Source organism: Gouania willdenowi, chromosome 24 (genome assembly GCF_900634775.1).
Source record: "Gouania willdenowi chromosome 24, fGouWil2.1, whole genome shotgun sequence".
Classification (NCBI taxonomy): domain Eukaryota; kingdom Metazoa; phylum Chordata; class Actinopteri; order Blenniiformes; family Gobiesocidae; genus Gouania; species Gouania willdenowi.
In genome coordinates this window covers 20,422,033-20,439,201 of record NC_041066.1, presented here as the reverse complement: position 1 = coordinate 20,439,201, position 17,169 = coordinate 20,422,033, and the positions used below count along the sequence as shown (strand labels likewise).

The following is a 17,169-nucleotide window of genomic DNA, read 5'->3' as shown; positions in this document are numbered from 1 at the left end:
TGTAAATATTGGAACAATTATTTTAAACTGGCAAATAATGGGCATGACAAATGGTGAATGTGGTAAAATTGGCAAAAAAATAAATAAGCATGAAATATGGCGAAAAGAGGTTAAAAGTGACAATAAGGGATAAACATGTGACATTAGTGGAAAAGTGGTGGAAAGGGTTTTTTAAAAGTGCCGAAAAATGTCTTGAAAGTGGGAAAAAAAATGTGGAGAAAAGACATTGAAATTCAAAATGTATTCAAATATTCAAAAATATGGGAAGAAAACGTGATTAAATCAGGTTAAAATATGGAAAGTTTAGTGTCGTAAAGGAAAAAGTGTAAAAATAAGCAAAAATAGGCTCATATTGTTAAAAAAAAACGTTTCTTGAAGGCATCTGGTGACCCCCTCCCAGTGTCTTGCGACCCCAAATAGGGTCCAGACCCCAAGGTTTAGAACCCCTGCTCTCAGCAATATCTTTAAAGACCTGAGTACGAAAGCTTCACCAAATAAACTACTAAATTAAATTAAACACTTCATTTTTTTTGTATATACACAACAATGACAACACAAATATTTTTATTTTTATTTTACAAAATGAGGAGGTAAAAAAAAAACTAAATTGACTGAAATTTATGCCTAAAAACACAACACAAAAATTACAAATATTCATGATCAAAGTTTAAGTTTTTATTTTAAGTATTTAATTAGAGATATAAATATTTAAAGAACTCGCAGCGACTTAAGATGTACATTTGTTTTGTAATGAAGATAAAAACAGGGATGAATAAACACTCAGCCGACTCATCCCTAGCTTTGCTTATATAATGTGTCGCTGAGGTTAGGAAGTTAGGATGACAAAAAACACTGATGACAACGGCGAGATGATGACTGCTAAACACTTTGTCAGGAATCAGGTGAAACGGTCTGTCGGGATTTATCAACGTCATATTGTCAACATTCATTTACAATTCTTTCCATTACAATTTCTGACTGGTGAATTTCTGGACTGTCTCTTTAAGAAAGTTCTCAATTAAAACTATGTCAACAAAGCTGTGAGCGTGATTAAGGTGTTAGGGATGGATGGATATAAATACATACTGTACATAACAAGTCATGAGGTTTTTTAACAAAAACAGCATGAAATCCATCCATTCATCCATCTTCTCTTTGTATTTCAGTAGCTTGATAACCTTTTGAAAGGCTTCTCTAGAGCACGTGTCAAACTCAAGGTCCGGAGCTCACATCCGGCCCTTTAGAGCACCAACTTCGGCCCACCAAAGACAGCAAAAATGAATGAATGTATCATGGTGCAAATTACCAAATAATTCATTTGTAGATATCTGTTTTTCTTTCTTTTATTGCATAATTGTGACCATCACCAGCCCTCCTTAAGGAAGGCTAAGAAACATTTTATTAAAGGGAGGACATAAAAAAGAGAGGACAGTGTTACACCTAGGTGAGGGGGAAGGGAACAGGGAAGAGGGAGTCAGGGTAGGAAAATTCTCAAAATTCAATGAAACTCCACAATATTTTTCAAAATTGGTGCAATTTCTCCCAAATATTTCACTAAATTACACAAAAATTGGTGGCAAAGTTCTAAAAAAATCAAGTGAAGGTCCTTGCAGGGACTGATATTGAAAAATAAAGCACAATAATGTTCAAATCTGCAGCCCACTTGAGATCAAACTGGTCCCTAGTGTCTCTAAACATTTTAAACAATTTACAGAAAAAATATGAAGAAAACACTTTTTGATTCAAATACTAAAAATTGGATTAATTACACCTTTTTTTCTGTATTTCTCTTTTACTTTGTATTCATTGATATTCAATTTATTCAGTGCATCGATATACAGGATGGATACGTATAATTGCACCTGACATCATAGAGATCTTAAAATCTCTTAAAAAAAAAACAAAACACTTTTTTGGACACTTTTTTCATGGTTTGAATTAACATCAACTCGTGATTTCTCTTTGACCTCACTGACATCTTGTTGTTTCAAAAATGTTTGTCAACTTCTCTTTATGAAATAATCAAAAATAATTGTGCAAATCTGGCAACACATTGAATCTACTGGCAGTGCATGATGAATTGCAGCTAATTGTTTAATTCTTAATGTCACCATTACTTTACTTTCCAACTTTCTTGAACAAAAACGCACGACAAGCATAGTTTCAACTTAAATTATATGCTTTTTTATTTTTTTATTCAGAAAAAACAAACAAACAAACAAACAAAAACATGTTCAAGCTGTACAGTCACACACATATTGCTGATTGAAATAAGCTGATGGAAGTTAAAAGGCATGGTGCACGAATAGAAAACATTCAATTAAAAATAACAAATTAAAAAATGGAGAAAAAAAAATTAATAGAAATATTTTCATGAGGAAAATAATGATATCGTGCATAAAGACCTCAGATGACTGAATGAAGTGCATGAGGTGCACATTTATTAGTGACGTGCGCAGCTTGTTATTCTCATAATATTTAACACAGTGTATCAAGGCATCAATTTACTGAAATTTAATGAAATATTTACTGTGCATTAGAAATCACAATAGAATCTGTTTGCATGACATAAATATGTTGGCTGACATGTTGTTTTATGATGGGGGTGGGGGGGGGGGGGGGATAACCTGATACAGCAGTCAGTCCAATAAGGTGCAACAGTGAATATAATCTGTACAAAAGACGCTCACATTAAAAGCATTGGAGTGAAATCGTGAGGAACATTTTACAAATCAAGAGCTTTATTTATTCACACAGAATAAATGTAGAAAAAAGAAAAGAAAAGAAATCCACAGGGTTTCTTTGTGATGATGACGATGATAAGAGGTGCAGCGGTTGAAGACACTATGTTAAGTTAAATAGCAACAGAGTCGATATTTTTGAAAAACAAACCTGTTCATTTGCTCTCATTTCAAACATCATTCAAACGTCTGTCGTGGTTTTTTTCTCATTCCGGTCAATAAAGTATTGGCTTGAACTTTGCGCCGTAGTTACAGACAAAATAGACATTTACTGAAAAATAGGCATTCCTTGTGACGTGTCCAGTATATATATATATACTGTATATTATATTTTCCTTTCTCTAGAATGATTGCGTGATGTACAACCGCTGCAGTGGTTTCAAGTTTGTAAAATAAATGTTTAGCAGCAGGGCATTATATACACTTATGTTCTAAAACTCCTTCAAGCACATCTTGTGGTGTTTTTAAACGTGAAGAAAAAAATCAATTCAAATCTACAAATGTATTATGTTTAGTTAGACATGTTTTAAGAGATGGTACAAATAAATAAACCTCCTGTAATCAGTTTTTTTAGTTTGTTGTAACAAATGCTACCTAATCAACCATTAGCTCCTGTTCTCATTTACACGAGTCATTCAGAGTTTGTGCTTGGCTAATGTTCTCAGAAAAGGCAACGCTATAGTACCCTGTAAACCCGACGGAGGCTTTTCTTGTGGCCTAAAACCTTTGAAATATGCCAAACAAAACACATCATTATGCACCATATTTGTTTTATTACCTTTTAAAAATAGGACTAGTTTACCGTTTTAAAACCTGTGTTCCGCCATCTTGAAATCACGTGATTGATGACGTCACACGGCCCCACTACCTGTAAAAATCCCGTTGTTTTCTATTGAAGTGAAGCATTTAGCTTGCTTTTTAGATCATTTCGCAGCTTTTTCAGTCAAAATGACAATTTGTGCATCTTTTGGTTGCTCTAAATCACTTATATCAAACTCAAGGCCCGGGGGCCAAATCCGGCCCTTTATAGCTTATAAATTCAGTCAATAGAAGACAGTAAAAATGATAGAAAAAACATGAATTATTGTGTAAATTACCAAATAATTCAGTTGTAGATATATCAAATTCACAAATTCAATGAAACTCCACAATATTTTTAGGGGCTCGAAGTTTTCCCCATGCTTGTATTGTATCACATGAATGCAGTCATTTTTGATCGCATATTATGGAAAGAAATGTTAATTTTTCAAAAAATCTTGCAATTTCTCACAAATTATTCCACTAAATTACACAAAAATTGGTTACAAAATAAAACAAATTTCAAGTGAAGATCCATGCAGGGACTGATATTGAAAACTAGAGCACAATAATGTTAAACTCTGCGGCCCACTTGAGCTGAACTAAAATGAGTTTCACACCCCTGCTCTAAATAATTAGGAAAAATCACAACTGTTTTTATCGTCTTTCGGTAAACCAAAGAGGGTTACATCAACATCTTTAACTTTTCCTGATTATTTAGAGCCACCAAAAACAGCACAAATTGGGATTCTGAGCAAAAAAGCTGCTAAATGATCTAAAAAACAGGCTGAATGTTTCACTGCAATAGAAAACAATGGGATGTTTACAGGCAAATGGGCCGTGTGACATCATCAATCACGTGATTTCAAGATGGCGGAATATAGGTTTTAAAACGGTAAAGTAGTCCCATTTTTAAAAGTTAATAAAAATAATATGATGCAAAATAATGTGTTTTGTTATAAGCATAGATCTTCTGATCAGGACATTTCAAAGATTTTAGACCACGTTTGTAAAACAAGTGGAGGATCCCGTTAACATATGGATCCTTTTTCCTTCTGTTCTGCCGGATGGTTAAACATACAGTCCTGGTGGTTGTTTAGATGGAGCTTCTGCGTTTGTTCAGTCTCCTGTACGTGCTAATGCTGTGCAGACCGGTGGACACCGAGCTGATGCCTGAATGGACCTGCAAGTTACACACGCAACTGTTTGAGTGAAGGCGGTTGGAGAAAGACTCTCCGTGCTCCATGTAGGTGTCCGAGGTGGAGAAGTCGCGAGGTATGATCATGGGTATGGAGTACTGTAGCTTCTCCCTGCTTTTATACCACAGGCAGGAGCACATGGATTGAAAATGGAGAACCTCTGCGTAGACGTTACGCAGACCCCGACTTGCTGTGCCGCCTCCGTTTCCACTGACGGAGCTCAACCCCCCACAGCCAGACGGCGTTGACGAAGAGGAGATGGGGTCTACAGAGCAGTTGATGTGTCCGCCCGCCTGGCCGTTATGTGCCAGGAGCGCCCTCTGCTCAGCGTCCCGCTTCTCGTCTTCGGCGTTCATGGTCATGAAGCGTAGCACGGCCAAGTTCAGGAAGGCTCCGATCACGGCCAGGCCTGTCAGGATGTAGATGAAACTGAAGGCGACGTACTGCGGCTTGGTCTGCAAGGCCTGCTCGTTCTGCAGCGCCACATAGTCCCCGAAGCCGATGGTGGTGAGCGTGATGAAGCAATAGTAGTACGCGTGGAAGAAGCTCCATCCCTCGAAGTGAGAGAACGCTAGAGCTCCGACGCACAGCGTGCTCATGCAGGACACGAAACCGATGGTCACCATGTTGACCATGGACACCTCGGTGCGCCTCATTCCAAGGCACTTCTTCAGACGGTGGAGCAGGTACCGGACGAACGTGTTGATGCGCTCGCCCACGCTCTGAAACATGACCAGTGTGAGAGGGATGCCCAGCAGGGCGTAGAGCATGCAGAACGCCTTTCCTGCGTTAGTGCTGGGGGCCGCGTGGCCGTATCCTGAGGAACGGACGAAGAAAGAAGCAGAGTCAGCGTCAGAGGAGTAAAGAAACTGATATATTCTACTTAAGTGGAAATACTGTTACTTGATTACTTGAAATTGGAAGGATATGGAAACATTTTTTATTCATAATTTGAAAGTCAATCAGACAGCAAAAGATATAATTTTTTAAATGAAAACCAAAACAAGAAACTACAAGAAACAATTAATCTGAGTGTAAATATTACATATGATCCATCAAATTAATCAACAAGAAGTTTATCTACCAGAGGTGTAAAGAGTACTGATACATTCTACTCAAGTAGAAGTTCTGTTACTTGATTGAAATTGTACTCAAGTACAAGTACAAGTAAGTCCTACATAAAATATTCAAGTACAAGGAAAAAGTAGCTCAATTAAATAGTACTCAAAGTAAAAGTCACTAGTTAATTTCACCCCCCACGTTTAATTTGGTAATAAATCTTGCCACGGTTTCCTTACATACAGTAAACATCTCATGTATAAACTTCAAAAGGAAGAGACCAAATGTTGCACAAATGGAACTAAATTTATTTTCCACAAAGGCATCTGTATAAAATAAAAGGTTTGCCAAAATGTTCAATGAGAAAAGATTTGAATAGAATACACCTTTATTAATCCCAATGGGAAATTCATGTTTGCAGCACATGAACACAGTATATACAGTATAAGAGCAGATGAATACAAACATAGGATAACAGTGCAAAAGATGTAAACATACAGAATTAGAAAAATAACAATAGCAGAAAGAAAGTACATTATGCAAATGACAATTGAGTAATTGGGGGGGGGGTCAAATAAACAATTTCAAAATAAAATAACACCATTCATCCATCCATCTTCAGACCCACTTGTTCCTGTTAGTCAGGGTCTGCGGTGCCAATCTCCGGCTCTCATTGGGTGCTGGGCTGGGGTACACCCTGGACAGGGCGCCAGCCCATCACAGAAAACAACACCAATGAATTCAATTAAAAATAAATAAATAAATAAATAAAAATCAGGCTTTAAATAAAGCTACATTTATGAACTGAGAAAATAACCTCCAATCAATGCTGTTTTGGTGCGGCGCATTACGTTACATAAATAAATAATAATTTACTCAGTAACAATTGGGTGTGGAAATGTAACAAATTACTGTACTTCTTTAAAAACACACTTAAGTATAAGTAAAATGACTGATTTATAAATATACTCAAAAAAAGTACAATTACCCATAAAAGCAACTGAATTACAGTAACTTGAGTACTTGTAATCTGTTACTTTCACCTCTGGAAGCGTGGCAGAACTAATTAAATGAACAACACTCAGGACGAAGGCTGCAGAGTGAAACCATAGCCAAACGTGCACTAGCCAGATATAAGTGAGCTGTATTCTCTTAGTAGCTCTTCTGATAAATTCGCACACTCTTCATTTCAAAGCAAATGCAATTGGAGATGAGTATGCACAGCTGTGTGGCAGGAATGACCAAGTACTGATCAGTTCTCTATGGACAAGAGAGCTTGAATAATTCATTGATGATTGGGTTCTGCAGAGTGCAGGGCTTCACCTAATCAGCACATTAACACAATATTAAACCTCGACGGTTCAAATTTTTAAGAATGTTTCTTAGGTTTTTTTTTTTTTTTTTTACATAGTTCGAAATCTCTCCAGACCATCCACCTGCGTTAATAGTGATTACATTTAATGTAGACGTTTGAAACAAGCAGATGGCAAAGAAAGCTGCTAGATGTGTGTGACAAACCTTTAATAGATTTTTCAATATCAAATGTGTAAATAATTAATAAGAAGAAATCAAGAGATGACATAAATTCACAAAGGAGCAGGAAAATCTTAATTTGAGTTTATGTGTCCAATTAGAGCAGTGGTTCTCAACCTTTTCAGGCCAGAATGCACAAAATAAAGGCGCCAGACCCCGGGGACCCCTACTGTACCTGAAGGTGGTTGAACACAGACATGAACATTGAAGAATAGCCATCTATACGGGGGAATAAAGGGGAGAGCTTTTAGGGGTCCATCCATAAAGTCAGTAAAATAATGGTCCATTGTTCTATGAATCTGTGATAACCACATTTATTTATTTATCTGAATAATATCCACTGTTATCCAAGATGACTATCATCATTTGCATTTCTCATACGTTCGCTCAACTGAGAGTAGAGCAGCTGTCTCGGCAAACCCTCATTTGCATTGTAGTATATAATCATCTTAAAGATGTAAATCCTTGTTTTAATCAGTAATAAAATGGGTTAAAAGTGAACCAAAAATGGTGGAAAAGGTGGTGAAATGAGATTTTAAATATCACAGAAATTGTTTAAAAGTTGCACATTAGAGTGGCCAAAAACAGACAAGTGGCAATATAGGCTTAAAAATGGCAAATAATGGGCATGACAAATCGTGAATGTGGTTAAATTGGCAAAAATAAGCATGAAATATGGTGAAAAGAGGTTTAAAGTGAGAATAGTGGGTCAACATATGCAACATTAGCCTTATTAGGTGGGAAAAGTGGTGGAAAGAGTTTAAAAGTACCAAAAAGGTGCGTAAAAGGCATTGAAATTTGATGGAGAAGTTGCAGGACAGGGAGTAAAGTAGCAAAAATACATTGCATCAAATTGTTAAAAAAAAATTATTCTTCGTTTCATCTGTCATCTGGTAAACCAAAGATGACAGATGAAATGCGTAATCTGGATCCAATCTGGATGAAACTCGACAGTGTAATTGAAAAACCAACCAACCCAACACAACTGTGTCAAATTTCATAATATATATATATATATATATATATATATATATATATATATATATATATATATATATATATATATTAATTTTGCCAATGATGAGAAATAGGGATCTTTTGATTTTTTGAAAAATTTCTGAATTTTCTGATACCGAAGCGTGGGATGTTGTGAAAAATTGTTGAAATGACATGGAATGACCCAAGAGCATTCCTGTTTATCTTTACAGCTAGAAAAAAAAGTGCTTGTTCAGCATGTTGCTAATTCTAAAGAGCATAATCTTTCTTCAATGAACCCATTTACCAATTAAGTGTCAGCCTTTTGTTTTTTTAACCATTTATCAGGTTACCGTGCACTCACGTGCAACATCATGACTGCCTGAGAGATTATTACACAATGACCTGTTGGACACAAGAGAACGTCATCTAGGATAAAGATGGGATTGGGCGAATGGAAGAGGCTGACCGATCGCTTAAATGTAATTACTGCGGAGTTGATTTGATTCTTCTGGCCCTGGTTGTATTGTTGAAGTGGTGCGTGTCGTGAAGCCATCTGTCTGTCTGGTGCCGAGTCTGTTTAAAGCTTTCCCAGCTGTGCGGCTAAACAGAGAGGCATTCAAAGTGATGTATCTCCCTCTGTGGAGGGGAAAAAACTGACCTGTGCAGGACACATGAGCTCATTTTCAAACAGGGCAAAATGTTCTGTTCATCATCACAAAACTGGCTCCAGTTTCCACCGGTGTTCATATTAACAGCAAATTTTCAATTAGTTTTAGTCAAAATACAATGTAGTTTTAGTCCAAATTTAGTCGTTGGGACTATTTCTGTTTTAGTCTAATTTTTGTGAATTAATTGACTTTAAGATTTTAAAATCTACAGCATAAAGGATTATACATTTAAAAAAAATGTACATTTATTTTATTGCATAATTTTGGCCATCACCAGCCCTCCCTAAGGAAGGGTAAAAACAACTTTATTAAAGGGAGACTATAAAAAGAGAGAGCAGTGTTACACCTTTGGGGGGGGTAGGAAACAGGGAAGAGGGAGTCAGGGTAGGACAATCCAAGGGGTAGGGAAGAAAAAGACGTAATTACCTTTTATCAACCTGAAATGGGATTTGATGTGTAAGACCACATGATCACATGACTTCTGATTGGATTTTGTCCCATGTGACAAAATTATAGTTTAGTTTTTACTGGTCGACAAAAATATAAATATATTTTGATATAGTTTTTGTAGACTCGTTTTTTTTTAATTAGTCATGGTCTAGTTATTGTCATTTAAAAAACTGTAGTCAACCAAAACTATGACTCGACAAAACTAACAATGCATCTTATCTTGAAGTTTGGATTTCATCACGTGACAAAATTATAGTTTAGTTTTTATTGGTCGACAAAAATATGAATATATTTCAATGTAGTTTTTGTAAATATGCATTTAAAAAAAAAAAACAATTCAGTTTTTTCGTCAGTTTTTTATTGTCACTTAAAAAAAATGTAGTCGACAAAAACTATGACTCGACAAAAATAACAATGCATCTTATATTTGTCTTATTTTCACGTATAGCTTGAAGTTTGGATTTCATCTCATGTGACAAAATTATAGTTTAGCTTTTGGTCAACAAAACTATAAATATATTTCAATAGTGTTTGTAAACATGTATTTTTAAAAATTATTCAGTTTAGTTATTGTCACTTAAAAACTGTAGTCGACAAAAACTATGACTCAACAAAATTAACACTGCATCTCATAATTTGTCTCATTTCCACCTGTATCTTGAAGTTTGAATTTCGTGCAATGCGACAAAATTATAGTTTTGTTTGTATTGGTCGACACAAATATAAATATATTTTGATATAGTTTTTGTAAACATGTTTTTTTTTGTTTTGTTTTTTAAATTAATCATAGTCTAGCTATTGCCACTGCGTCTTATTATTTGTCTCATTTCAACGTGTATCTTGGATTTCATCTCTTGAGCTCACATGCAAATCAATTCCTCTTTTATTAATATTTCAAGCATTTGGGAAATATTTCTCAACTTTAAAATGATGTCACCTTTAAAAAAACTGTATTTTACTTCATTAGTTCATTGGCGAGCCAACACTGCATTATGCACAGTCGTTAAAACATCAATCATTCATTCACGACTTTATTTAGCAACTCTGTATACATAATTAACCACTGACTCCATGTGTGTTGGTTGAATCTATTTTCATTACTATGTGAGGGAATAACAGCCGCTCGTTGGTGAACTGACGACAGCTGCGCCTTTTTCAAATACTGCTGAGCTCATCAGAAATGCACACGAGTCAGCACGGTCAGTGTATCTCTACATTTCCACTTGGTTGGTGAATATCTAAGTGGGCTTCTATGAATATATATTATGATTAGTGAGTTTGTGACCAAAATGTAGGCTTTTTGCTTTCTCAAGACAGCGCAAATAACGTATTATTTTTTTCTATGATATAATTAAACCTAAAGAGTTGACCCATATGAGTATCAATGCTCCGAGCGGGGCTCCCCTCTTGAAACCTATGTAAGTTTGGAGAGACGGGTCGTCTTTGGCCAGGTCATGTGACCTGAGGGGTATTCCATAAAGGAGGGTTAACAAACTCTGAGTCTATCCATTAACTCTAGGTCAACATACCCCGTGATGGGAAACTCTGGGTATCGGATTCCATTACAGCTGGTATGAAGTGGGTTAGTCAACCCTGAGTATGTAAACCTTGGGTTACTTACGTGCACGTGCGCCATAAAAAGCCATCATCAATGGATCGGCGATTACACAAACTACCATGGTAACCACCCGGAAGAGAGTGATTTATTCACCCTAATGGGTGAAATAAGAACTAAGAACACAGCTTCAGTGACTATAGTGGCTTAAATCACCCGTGATTAGTCGCGCTTTTTGGTCACTTCATTACTTTATTGCTTCAGTGATGTGACGAACAGTGAATAATATGAATAAAATGTGTCTGTAGAGATGTGGCAGCAGGAGGGCTGAGCGCCGGGCTTCTGGTGGCGGGGAGAGGAGGGCAGCGTCGTCGGCGGCTGCTCTTCCAGCCGCGGCGCGAGACCAACCTCGCTTCGCACCCCAGCCCTACCGACCCAGCCCTAAGAGCCAATCCGTATCCTGAAGTTACAGGTCAACTACTGCCTACATACACAATCAAAAGACAAAAGAGGCTGGCCCTGACTGACTGTTTGTTGATTTTTGCGACAGTGCTGCGGCGCTTGTGGCCACTAGGGGCGCTTGACGTGAAAGTTACAGGTCTAGCGCCCCTTGTGGCCACAAGTCATACAGTGTGCCTTTAAGTATAGTACATTATCTGCCGAGCTGTTGCTCCTCGTTCTCTGTCCACCAGCTCTCACATTAACTATTGACTCTAAAAAGAGCAGCACAGGGTGTTCAGGTGAGCAGAGGCTGAGCTGTCAGCAGCTGTCAGCACCAGGGGGATGTCACATGAAGACCACCCGACTGACAGCCACGCTCATCACTGACAAACACTGGAGGTGACAAGGCTCGTATCGTCCCAACGTTCCAATGTGGGGGGACGAAACAGTCCCCCCAGACCCACGCATAGTGCTGCTTTTTCCTTAAGCTGTGACACAGTGTGTTCACATAAGTAGTTTATGGAGCAAAGGCCACAAGGGGTGGTTGTTCTTTTTGTTTAGAGAAGACGCAATCAAAGAGAGACGTCTGATTGGCCCGAAAGCAGGAGTGTCTCAATATAATCGAGGGGCCACATACGCAGAGGTGAAAGTAACGGATTACAAGTAGTCACGTCATTGAGTTGCTTTTATGGGTACTTGTACTTTTGTGAGTATATTTCTAAATCAGTCATTTTACTTGTACTTAAGTTTTAAAAGAAGTGAAGTAATTTGATACATTTCTACACCCAAACGTTACTGAATAAATTATAATTACTTTTTGTTTTAAAATGGTCAACAGACATTGTGAAACTACAAAAAATGAAATGACCAGACCACGATCAAATGCATCACACCATAGCCGACCAATCAAATTAAAAACACCAAAAACAGCATTGAGTGGAGGTTATTTTCTTAGTTTTAGAGTTTCTAGATGTAGCTATACTTAGCGCCTGATTTTTATTTATTTATATTTATTGAATTTGTTGGTGTTATTTTATTTTAAAATAAGAATTGTACATTTTGACAAACCTTTTATTTTATACAAATGCCTTTGTAGAAAAATAAATTAAGATTTTGTCAGCCTTTTAAAGGGATCCTCCACTGTTTAATAAAACCGTGACCCGAAAACATCTGTGGCCACAGGGGGCGACAGTTCCCACTCTGCTGTTTCGTAGATGCCATTAAGAGAAAAAGAAGAAATTTGTGCACATTAATGCACATATTTTTTCGGGCCACAGTTTTAATTTATCATCTCACAGTAAACAAATGAGGTTTACATCAATTTTTTTTTTTTTTTCCACTTTTACTGATTTTTAGAGCAACCCAAAGCAGCACAAGACTGAAAAAGCTGCTAAATGATCCTGTGTGCTTCACTCCAATAGAACACGATGCAAGAGTTTATTATCAAACAGTACTGTTGGTTTAGTTTTTATATTTAGTGAAAAAAATAAATAAAATCCTGTATCACATTGGAAAACAATTTAAAACATCACGTTTTTTTCACTCAAACTCATTTCTGTTAATACTCTCATTTCACCACCTTAACGCAGGGATGTTCCATCTTTCAAAAGTCTTTGAATCAGAATTTGTACATATATACAGTAGGAAAATAATAAACAGCCACTTGTTGTAATTGCATATTTTCATACCGGCAAAGAAGAGACCTGTAGAAATTCCCAGGTTAGTGTTTTGTCTACATTCGCCATCGCATCTAATGTGTTGCTAAGGGAGCTAACGGATACAAAACAGGTGTGGAAAATACAGCAACGAATAGATTAATGTAACCCTCAAGGCTCCACTTTTCTGTCACTATTCAATTTCAATTGATTACTGAGCACAATCTGTTCTCATTGCCAAGACGAGAAGAGCAACCTATTCATCAATCACAGCAGCTTCACTAATGAGACGAGAAACTCAACGAGCTGGAGCTTTTCCCCACAGATAATTCATAGTTCACTTATTTAAAGAAAATGGGCCGTACAGGGTGCTAAAAGAAAAATAACACAATTCTAAAGCAGGGCTTCTCAACTTTGGGGTCAGGACCCCATTTGGGGTTACGAGACACTGGGAGGGGGTCGCCAGATGCCTTCAATAAACTAGGAATATATTTTGAACAATTTGAGCCCATTTTTGCTTATTTTTACCCTTTTTGTGCAACTACATCAAACTAACCTATTTTCATCACTTTTTCTTGCCAAATTCTCTTTTTAATGCATTTTTGTTACATTACTCCCTTTTCTGGCACTTCATCAAATTTCACAATATTTGTTTACCCATTATTGTCATTTTTAACCTTTTTATTCCATATTTTATTGTTTTTTTTGGCAACTTAACCACATTTATAACTTATCATGCCCATTGTTTGTAAATTCAGACTAATTGTTCCTACTTTTTTTCTGCCAATATTGACACTTTTTAACCACTTTTTCAGTTTTTTTCTTTTTTGGCCACTTTTAACCAATTTCTGTGGTTTATAGAATCCCATTTCAACACTTTTTCCACCATTTCTGGTCACTTTTACCCATTTTGTTTCTATTTAAATCAAGGATTTACATCTTTAAAACAAACTATAAACTATAGAGTAAAGAATAATAAACTGCCTGGATAACAGTGGAAATCAGCTGCTGATGATGAGTTAATATACAGATACATGTTGCTAACAAGATGAAATATATCCTTACTGGGGACACTGGATATGAACTTTGATAATTCCCGGAAGCTTTAGCTTATTCTGTTGGTGTTGGTTGGTAATGTTTACTGTCATGTCTGAGCCCTGGAGACAATGCCATTCACAATGTTACGATCATGTACAGTATGAGTGCATGTGCTGCAAGAGTCAGCAAAGCTAACGCAGGGGAAAGAAGGAGACTATTGGAGTTTATCGTCATGGTTAAGTTACATTAACGTCAAACTGTCATTAGAACAAGTATTTTTTTTAAAAACATGGTGAAGCAGCTTTTAGTTGTTATGCTGCAAAGAAGCTGAACAAACTAGCAGAACTGAAGACAGAATCTAACGTGAATATTTTTAAATCCAATTTAAAAGCTTTTCAGTGTTCATTTTAAACTCTGTTCAATGTGTTAATGTTTATTGATTTTTAATAATAATATAATATTTTATGTTACGCTTTTTAATCAACCATTGAAATGCAGAGTGTATGAAATTCGCTACACAAATAAATTTGCCTTTTTTTGGCTTTAGTAAATCAATATGAGCCACAGTAACTGTATCTGCAGCAGCAAATCTTTATAAACAAAAACTTGAGTTATGTGTAAACAGCTTATTCTATAAAAGGCATACAAAGAGCACAATTTGTACTTACTGAACTTAATAAAAAGTACCTTTAGAAACACTTTATTTGAAAAGACAAAATGTGCCACCAACTTGTCAAAATTCGTTCTTTTCGTCTTCATTTTTAAATACGTTAAGGTTTCATTTATTCAGACAACCGTTTTTTCAGGAAATTGATCTTCTGACATTTTTCCAAGGTCAACTGCCAGTCTTCTTCAGAGACGTCTGCCTATCGCTTTGACGTTTTCTAGACTTCCACGTAATAATTCCAGCAAGTTGTTTTTGTCTTCTTTTTGAATAATATGTTAAGATTTCTTCAAAAAGAACTTGCTGGAATTATTTTACGCAGAAGTCAAAGAAACGTCAAAGCAAATCGCAGATGCTTCTGTAGAAGAATAGAAGTTGACAGTGAAAACATGTTAGGAGATCAAAGTCAATTTCCTGAAAAACAGTCTGAATAAATGAAAGCAGACGTTATATATAAGAGAGCATGTAATGATTGAGTTCTTAAAGCTGTATACGTGAAGAAAATAACTCAATAAAAAAAAGAACAGGCAAAATGATTGATGAGGGCTTTGTAAGGATGGTAAGTTAACGTTATCAGGACATAGTGTGAGTAATGTAGGTGAAAAATGACAAACAGGGTCAGTGATTTCATCAGCGGTCATTACATTGTGACTCATCAGTAATCAGTGTATGAAAATGAATGTGTGCACAAACAGTCTGTTTTGGTGACCATCCATGGTGGTCTTTAGGTGTCTGTAGGAATTCACCTAATGCGACGTCTGTCACATCTGTTCACGCTCTTCCTGCGTCACAGTCCAGAGGAACATTCTGTACAATCGCACAAATACACACTGATCGTGTCAATGTCAAGGTCAAGGCGTCCTTTGAGCTGCAACCCAGCAGACCCTAATCACACACTCATGTCTTAACTATTACGGTAATTTGACAGATTATAACTTGTGCTTTTTACTTCTATGTTCAGAATGTCTACGTTATGACGTCACAGCTCTATATAAACCTGCAGAATCCAGATGAGCCTTTCATTGTTTATTCAGACACTCGCTCTACTTTCTGACTTTTGACATTCAAAGTCTAGCTGCAGATTTCTAGGAATAGGTTTCAAAGCTAAACTGTCATCCAGAAATAAATCATTTATTCATAACTTTTTAAAGACAAGTTCAAAGGAATAGACAAGGTTGTAGGAAGATGATAACCAACCATGCTCTGAAGGAGAATGTGCAACTCTGAGGCAACAATGCCAACACATCCAGCATTCCATTGAGCATTATGTACATGTTGAATGCTATCCTATGTCAATGTTAGGGCTGTCAATCGATTAAAAATAAACATTTACTAAATAATCACACAATTTTCTGTCATTATTTGCAATTAATTACATGTTTTTACTTAAGACTGAAGCTTGTAATAGATATTTATTTATGGAAAATCATGGAATTAATGTAGAATTAATACACAGGAAGTATATCTAAATTCAAAGACCATTTTAATAACTTTCAGCAAGTTTAGCAAAAAGAAAACAAATCTTTCTTGTATTGCTTACAGAACTCAGACCTGTATAATATATTAAAGTGTATGCTCACCACTTTAAGAATACATATTTCAAGAAAAGAAGTTTTAAATGTGTTACATGTACAAAGGTTCAGTAATATACTGCAATATCCACTGACACAAAAAATCACAAAATGTCACTAATGGGTTTTGATATTTGCCCTTGAGTAGCTCACTCCTGTAGAAATAGTCTCACTCCAATGTTTTGCTCTGAGATGATGTGCCAGGAACAAATGACGTCTGTGGTGGTTCAAATCTCCAACGGCGTATTAGAACCACATTAAAGAGCATCAATAAATATCGGCACTGCAAGATCAAAGTCGTAATATTTAGACAAACAAGTTGTAATTTTATGAGTCGTATCTTAATCATATCTGAATGTTACGAGATTAAAGTCGTACTATTTCGAGAACAAAGTTGTAATTTCACGAGAATAAAATTGAAATACAAACAGGTTCTTGTCTGTGTTGCGGTCATGGTTATGGGAAATGAGCAGCATTTAGAGAGATTAAAGGTCCCATGTCATGTTATTTTTCACCCATCTCCATTTGTTCTAAGAACCCCAAAAACAGTCCAGAGGAACATTCGGTACAATTTCACAAATATACTCCGTATTCGAGCTCATGCTGCTTTATAAACACGAGACAGAGCGTGGGGGTGGGGCGTTCGCCGGTACATACATAAACTGTAGAACATGTGTATGAAGCCCAAATAGCACTTTTATGATGTTTAAAGCACAGAAAAGTTGATTTAGCTTATCATGGGCCCTTTAATCTTCTCATTTTTTTTTTTTTTTTTTTTTTTGCATGTTTCACATGCACATGGTGATAATCCTGAGCCTT

The 17,169-nt window shown here is 36.3% G+C and overlaps 1 protein-coding gene across 1 annotated transcript in view; it reads right to left on the bottom strand.

The window, feature by feature from the left end:
- Positions 1 to 4,416: 4,416 nt before the first annotated feature.
- kcnk3a (potassium channel, subfamily K, member 3a) overlaps positions 4,417 to 17,169 on the bottom strand; it is a 39,968-nt gene continuing 27,215 nt past the window's right edge. The window contains exon 2 of the mRNA XM_028439793.1: positions 4,417 to 5,555. Coding sequence (XP_028295594.1) covers positions 4,636 to 5,555 — 920 coding nt within the window. The 3' untranslated portion in view covers positions 4,417 to 4,635. The remainder of the gene's footprint in view (positions 5,556 to 17,169) is intronic.